The 8,424-nt window shown below is 38.4% G+C and overlaps 1 protein-coding gene across 1 annotated transcript in view; it reads right to left on the bottom strand.

Annotated features, from left to right (window-relative positions):
• The window catches only part of LOC106740598 (helicase SRCAP-like), an 11,806-nt gene extending 3,613 nt beyond the window's left edge, over positions 1 to 8,193 (bottom strand). Inside the window, exon 1 of the mRNA XM_014611788.1 lies at positions 8,044 to 8,193. Coding sequence (XP_014467274.1) covers positions 8,044 to 8,193 — 150 coding nt within the window. The remainder of the gene's footprint in view (positions 1 to 8,043) is intronic.
• Between the last annotated feature and the right edge of the window lie 231 nt (positions 8,194 to 8,424).

Raw genomic sequence — 8,424 nt, 5'->3', positions numbered from 1 at the left:
ATATATATATATATATATATATATATATATATATATATGCTTTTTAGCAAAACTGACTTTTCAATCGTAGGTTGAATTTATGCCGAATAAAAGAAAAAGTGGTCTGTCATAAGAAAATATCGACGTTTCGTGTTCAAGATTCCGTACAAAAAGAAATTATACTAGTGCTCAAAGAGACAAAGTGCTCAAAGAGAGATTCTACTGGCATTGTTTTTTATTTTTCTTATTCTATATTGTAAGCAGCCCGGGCGCAATGATTTTAATATTGACGAGTTATTTTAATTCATACCTAAGAAAATGTAAATAAGTTAAAGTTAACGTATTTTTTACGCTAATTAGTTCAAGTTAAAAGTTAACTCATTGAAAATTAACCAAGTTAAGTTAAAAGTTATTCACTTTTAACCGAACAACTGCTTATTAGCCAACCTTGACTAAGCGTATAAATATCATCCTAACAAAGTCTGGATCGCCGAGCAAAAGATATTAACACCCAAGAGTTGTCAACTGTTCAGTGAAAACGTCACCAAGCTATTGGGCGACCAAGCGAGTGTTCTTGAGCGGCCGAAATTTCGATCACAGTCCACAATCCACGGATCGTCCGTCCTCGCAGATCTCGGCACAGCCGGCGGTAGATTCGAGCGTTCGCGGTCGAAACCTTGATCCGGCGCGCGTTCTCGCGATCTCGAGCCGTCGGGAGATACGTGTCACCTCATTCCCGGCCACGTTCCATCACAGAACCGACATCGGACGCGCCCGATCACTCGAAGGGAGGATTGGAGATCGCCGCTACGATCGCAGTCCTTAAGCTTTTGAGCGAGCGACGCGGGTTCTCCGAGGCGCGACGGATCGATTTCGCGGACGGTGGCCTCGCGGACAAGGCGGTGACTTACAACTCGTAATGCGATCATCTCGCGCTGCGATGTGTGCGGGATCGGGCTCCGATGGTGGTTTCCAATGAGACGAGCCGCACTGACTATTGTAGAAGCGTCTACGGTCGCTTATATACGAGGACCTTCACCGTGATCGGGGCACACTCGAAGAAAGCACTCGCTCGTTCGCTCTCTTTCCGACTAGCCTCACGTTCGCCCGATCTCGTCGTCCCCATCTTCTCCGGCTTTTTCTGTCGTTCCTTTTTGCGATTAGTACTCCTCTCCGAGCGCTAACTCGCAGGTTCGTCGAACCCCGGTGGGCCCGGCGGCACGACGGGGAGAAGGCTGCTGGTAAAAGGTCCCGACGGGCCGGCCGGCCGGCGAGATCGGCCGTTCGCGGTCACGAGAGGAGGCACACCCTCGCCGAGAGATCGCATCCCGCGAGGATCGGCGCGAATTACTGCTGACCTGGCTGATCGTTCGAATCTATTTGTGTAATAACGAATTTTCATTTGGAGAAAGACAGCAGAGTGATGCGAGACGGGAAAGTGATCTATCATGTGTCTGGGGTAACGCGTTATCGGAATATACGAGTACGGAAAAAGTACGGTGGGTCGTCGCGCAAAAGAGAAAGTACGAGGTAAAAAGGAACTCGGAGAAGAGAGATCCTTTGAATTAACGCGACTATATTGCAAATTTAAACGTGCTACTTTTATACGCGTAAACTAAATCTAAAAATGAGACGTTTGACTGAAGTTTTTTGCACATGTTGCTCACCGTTTTAGGTTACGCCACTTAAGATGTTTAATCGTGCTTTTACAATTACAAGTTAACACGTCCAGCCGTGTTAAATGACGTGATTGAAAACGGTGTGTAAGGAAAGTTTTAGTTTAAAATAACACACTGGGATTCGCAGTGCATGAACGAACGAAACGCGTTTTGGTTGATGGAAGCAAAACTTCTGGCTTTAAGGCTGAATTTGGTTCATATAAGCCAAAAACTCCTGTTTCCTCCGATCAAAACGTGTTTACTCGCTCGTTCATGGTCACACTAATTCAACTAATCTTTTTTCTCAATAAAATGTAATAAGAAAGTGAGCATCAGTAGTCAGAAAGAAATATACAAAGAGAGAGCGTATGAAATTGAGTACAAAATAATTGCAGATAAGTCATAAAACGAAATTAAAGCGGATAAAATAAATAAATGTATGTGTGTGTCGAAAATCATTAAATTTTTTTCATACGTAATAAGTCCGATTTCCTTGTGGGTTGACCGACATGGTTTCTCCTCAATGAAATTGAGCTAAACTTTATAAACATCTAAATATAAAGTTTAAACAGAAATTTTCCAGCGCCTTTGCATCGAAAATTGCATGGCGATCGCAGTTCCTCGTTAGGTAATCTGGGTAAGCGGACGCAGGAACGTTCACGGATAGGAAGTAAAATAATTTCGAAACACGACTCGCCGCACAATTTCCGCATGAAACGAATACATACCAGATAGTGGAGAACGGATAACGGTCGACGGTGCACTTCTCAAAAGGTGTGACGCTGATTTGCCAGCGAAACGAGAGTGAAAGGACTATCTCCGAAGAAAGGCGACGGAAATTCACAAAGTAACAGGACCGATCTGTAGTTTATCAGGTTCGCTTCCACCGACGCGATACATTCGCTACGCGAAGGCGAAATTCGCGGTCGGTGGTGCGTCTGTTCGGCGCGAGTTCATTGTCAGTCGACGACGCACGACGACGGTCACCAAAATCGTACAATTGTAAATTGTAAACAATCATAAAAATATAAAAATCATCCGTGAAAATTGAAAGAAAATTATTTATCAAAATCGTAACATTTATTTCCGTGAAAATAGCAAACAATGTGAAATTTTCTGTGAAAATAGCAAACGTTTTCTAAAAAAATGTCAGAATCATTTAGCGTTTTCGGGAAGTCTCAGCATTTCCTTATTTATGTCTATTAACGGGACTTAATCGAGAATATAAACACTTTAATATTTATTCTGGCATCGGATTGAATCGCCTCGCGCTTTGCTTCACTTCATTTTTCCATGATAAGCACGCGAGTCCGGTTCGCGCTTTCTCCCGTGAGAATTCTCGATAAAACCGCGCGTGTATTTATATCGCACGGTTGTGTTACTAGATTCAGATTACAAAGACAAAGGAAAGAATGGGAACAAAAGCCGCGGGTGAAATCCAAACCGCTGAAACCGCGCAGCAATATCAGAACAAGATCGGCTAATAGAGAGACGCGAGGAAAATTTGAGTTAAATAAATTAATACCTTCGGCTCACGTGTTGGACGTACATAAACCTCGATTACAGTTTCTGATGCAATATCGACAGCAATTATTCCAATTTTGCTACGTATAATAAATATGTACACTCAATATGTCACAACTCATATTTCTATCTGTAATATTCGTCACATCCTTATTTGATTACTTATGTTTCTCTCTCTCTCTCTCTCTCTCTCTAATTCATTTAATAATTAATCTGTGTAATTTATAAATCAAAACACAATTCAATTCAAACTCATCTATTATCTGCTTGCCTCTATTTAATAACTTGCGTATTTAACGTACAGTTAGTGGCAAAAAGGTTAAGATATTTTTAGCTAGATGAACAATTTATCTCTTAGAGAAGGTAACTAGCAAATTATATTTTCTGAGAATTACTAAAAACAAATTTTTCGTCAGATACAGATTCGTTGCAAAGTTCATTGAAGAAAAAAATGTTGCAACTTTTTCTCCAGTGACTGTGCGTGTGTTCGGATAATTTTAATCTCACTCGAGATAAGTGATCGCGTTATAAGGATAATAAAAAAATGATAAAGGAAAGCAACCTGTTCACCCCGCTTTTGCTTTCCTCCGCACCGTCACCGTTCACCATTCACTGCTGCGTTAAAAATCAGAAATTAGTTTCTCGCATTCAGAGCGAAATGCGGGTCAACTGATCGCCGATCTGTGGAAGCGGCGGAATTAAGATTTCGCACGGGCATTGAACGTGTGCAGTTGAACGCTCATATCCGCGCTATTCCGCTTGCGCCTGCAGCTCTCCCGCGATTACAGATTAATTAGCGTTAATCTCGCTGGCTCGAATTTCACTAATGATTCGAGCGTGGATCCCGGGCGTGGGTCTCTGCGTTACATGATCGCACACACCAATCTGAACGCGATCGTCTTCATGTGAGCACGCTCATTAAAAACGCGTTAATTCCCGATTCAAGCGTGGCGCGCGGTATTATTGTTAGCCAGCCGGGCACGGATTCGCCGACTTTCATTGAAAGTGAGAGGAGAAAGAGAGGATCGCGCAAATAATTTTACTTTTGCCTTTGTGCGCTGAACCGGTTTTTGTCCTCGTTACCGGAACCTCTCTCGATCCCGCGGGAGCTTCGATAAAATCGCCGCGAGAGAGATCCCGCACCGCAGAATTACCGATAATTGATCCTTTGTTCTCCGTAGTGAGCCGATCGGCGATCGGCGATCTGAAGCTCGTGCACGGGAACTTCGCGGACGGGATACGATTCTTAATTTGATGAAAGTTTCGAAGAATCCGTCCATAAATGTAAACTAATAATAGCAATAATCTCTTTATTAACGGGATAAACTCTTAGGGTGAACTCTTTAGTGTACAAAATTATAGTGTGATAACAGCAGACGGACAGACAGAATAATCAGTGTGAAACATGTGTCAACATATGAATATTAATATACAATCAATGAGAAATAAAAAGTAAATTATGAAAAGATAAAGAGAGTTAAAAATGGAAGAGTTAATTATGCTATCACATACTTGAATAAATTATGTTATTTTAATAACTATGTGTTAATTGGAGCTTGAGGTCAAAGGATTATTTTGTGTGTCTGGAAAAAATTTCTACGTGAATGCGTTGTATTTGAATAAAATGTCAAGTTCGATTTTCAATCAAGATAGTGTCACATACATGTAACACAGACGACAATGTTAAAAATTATAATGAACAGGACACGATCATCTACAAATGAGTATTGCGAATTTACAATTTTCCCGAACACCAGCCAGAGATCATCTGAATGGGAACTCGATGACAGTTCGAAAACGAACGGTTCGAGAAACTAGCCAGAATTCAATTTGCGATAACATCGTAGATTAAGCTCCTGGCTGTTTAAGACCATGGCGGATGCGGAAGTGAACGTGAAGAAAAGGTGCTCCCACTTCCGCGGCACCTTCACCCGCCCGAACACGTGACCGAACACAAATAACATAGAAGCAGATTTTTGCGCGGGGCAATTTTTCAGCGAAGTCGGAGAAAGGAGCAGAAATGCAAAATGTACAAATCGAAGGACGACTCGAAAGGCGAGTACTGCAACAGATAATTACCCCGGCTGACGAACGCTGATGAACCACTGACGGCGCATGGCGTGGGATAAAAAATCTGGTCGCAACGTTCGAAAACTCGACGAGAAAAAAAGTGTTATTAACTCGTCGGAATTTTCTATTAAAATTTTATCGTTCTTGAGGCACACTGGTGTGATTATCATATAAATTACATTGTTTTAATAATCATGTAAATCGGAGAGCTCGAGATGAAAAAGTTCTTTGGTTCCCTGAAAAATGTTTTTACGTTGGACGCGTCATTTTTAACGAAATATTCAGTTCAGTCAAAAATTTCGGTTCGATATTTTCAATAAATGATGTCGTAAGTAATAGAAATCAGACATAATGAAAAGAATGAGGAACATAGAATTAAATGCAGAGAAATAGGAATAAGAGATTATAAATAGGTTATAATTTAACACACGATAAAAGGAATAAAGAATATGATATATATAAGAACGTTTTAAAACGAAATCACTATTTTTACTATATATTTTTTCTAACAAATCTTTAATATACATTTATATATATATATATATGTTACGAAATATACATATATTAAATTAACATATTCACCTTGTTATAACATATTATTTTTTAACATGTTTAAATTGTTAATTGGACACAAAAATATAGATGGACGATTTAATATATAAGTTTTTTACTATGTACGGTTCAATCGTATGAATCGCTCGGTGGGCGCAGCGAGCGCGAACTTTCACGTCAACGAGGATTTTCCAATGGAACCGGAAATTCAACGAAGGCCGCGTCCCATAATTATCTTATAAAACTAACGCGATATTTTTCGCACAAGGAGCAGCTGACTTAAGACGTAACGTGCACGTGCGACAGCGTAAACGAGATCTGTTCTATTTCATAGTCCGATATCACATACAGTATGTAATTGCAATTTGCAACGATTTCAACGAGAGATCTCGTTGTCTATTTGTCTTTTCTGATATTCAGATTTTCAACTTAAGAATCAGAATCTTTCTTTCTTTCCGACAATCTCTCATAATTCGGATTTTTTTGCAAAATTGCCGAATTTTGAGGAAAAATCGGTCACAGATGTCACTCGTACTGAAACGAAGATCGCGAAATTACGAGACACCTTATATACGTTCATACATATTTTTGAGTGGTTTGAGGGGGTCGTCAGATTGATCGGCGCTTTCACCGCAAACCGCAAATTCCAGTTTTGCCGTCGCGCATCGAAAAGCTGCGCTACCACGCTGCGGGTAGTATTAATAGCGTCCAGCCTGTTTTATCGAGATGCTTTCTTGCTCGTTTGACGCCGTAAATTATGCGTCTTGCAAATTACGTGTTGCGAATGCACAATTCAAAAACCGATTATCAAATCGGCCCCCGACTGATACGATTTTTCTTGAACGGTAGAATGAGAGACGTAACAGCGAGGAAAAATGATTGAACGATTCTTCATTAAATCTGAGAATTACAGCAATTACGATGTACTTTCCAGTTTTTAATTCAGAGACAAATAATTAATATTAATTACAATTAATTAACAATTTCTATTGATTTTAATTACGATTAACTAAGAATTTCTTCATGTTGTTATTCTTCTAGTTTTACGGTTTTTGGAAGGTGTATTTATTATATTATTAGATTAAAACAATATAGAGATGATGATTTTAAGAATTGGGCAGTGGGACAAATTTAATCATTCAAATATGAAATTTGAGAGAAAGCGGATAATGTTTTATCATTTATTATTTTACAATAATTCCTCTTCAGTTTAATTTGGTTCTCCTGACAACATGCGGTATTAATTCACCGGTGTATCGCGAGAAACACTTACACAGGCGGAACGTTTGCTATGTTATCTGCATAGATGGCACCACAATCCTGATAACGATTTATAAAAAACATACAAAATTTTTCCATCTTTATTAACTCCGTTCAACTGTAATATAACATTTTGTGAGAGATTTCATCTCTTATGCGATCAGATTTGTTGATTTATGATAAATAATTTTGATAAATGATTATTAATAATAGTGTTAATATATTGCAGTTTTCTTGTTATATTTCTACAAGCGGTATAAAAATTAATATTATTATTTTTCCCATTTATTAAAGAAAATCGTTCTCTTAATTACAAAATTAATTCTATAATGGCATTGTATATGATAGAATATGCGGATAGTATATGATAGAATAAACAGACAATAAAGAAACAGAACATAATAATAAGTAAATAAATATAAAGAAGAATAATAAACAAGTAAAATTACAAGAAAAGAAGGAGATAAGAAAGAAAGACGAGAAAAGTTTGAATACAAAAAAAGGTCATAATCAAATTCTTGTAATCTTCAATGTTAATCAATGTAACTCACATATTACAAGTAATAATGACGGGTAATCGACAATATATATTCCTAATTTATTAAATAATGTGATAAGTTTATCTTAGGCAGTAAACAATTTTTGTCTTAATTTTAACACATTTCACATGTTTCAAACGGTCCACACAAATCTTTCTGTTAATTTAGCACAAGATGAATATGTTGAAATGTAATACAAATATTATGTCGAAAGTTAACACAAAATCAGTATGTTAATCGCCACTGAAGTATAAAATGTATTATTTTAACGCTTACACACGTTGAATATTAGCACAACACAAAATGTTAAAATAACCAAAACACGATATGTTAAATTAATACATGAATGTCTGAAAAGTTTAACACAAAAATTTTAATTATGTTTTTCTGCGACTTTAAGAAGCCGTTAACTCCTCTACAGCGCGTCGAAAGTCTTTGTTCGGGTTTTAGCGATAAAGTACTGTTCCTAAAAAACTGTTTATGATCGGGACAGAAATTTTAAGCGTGGTCAAGTAAAGATCAGTGGCGAATCGTGTGAAGGCCGTCATCGTACCACGACGGTCATTCCAGAGAACGTTGATGCTATGTACAACTTGCTGCAGGAAGACCATCACTTACAGAGAAATTAAGGCGTCCCTAGGCATTGATACGATTCAAATCAAAACAATTCTACATGACGATGATCATCTTGACGTCAGAAAGCTGTGTGCTCATTGAATACTGCGCAATTCAAAGGAAGCCCAAGAAAAGGCGCATGTCAAATGGAGCAAAAAATGCCCGAAAAATACGATCACGATCGGTCCAAAACAATGTATGACATCGTAACAGGTGACTAATTATGG

This window comes from Dinoponera quadriceps, unplaced genomic scaffold (assembly GCF_001313825.1).
Source record: "Dinoponera quadriceps isolate SergipeBrazil2010 unplaced genomic scaffold, ASM131382v1 scaffold278, whole genome shotgun sequence".
NCBI lineage: Eukaryota > Metazoa > Arthropoda > Insecta > Hymenoptera > Formicidae > Dinoponera > Dinoponera quadriceps.
The sequence above is the reverse complement of the archived record's forward strand: the minus strand, read 5'-3'. Positions and strand labels throughout refer to the sequence as shown.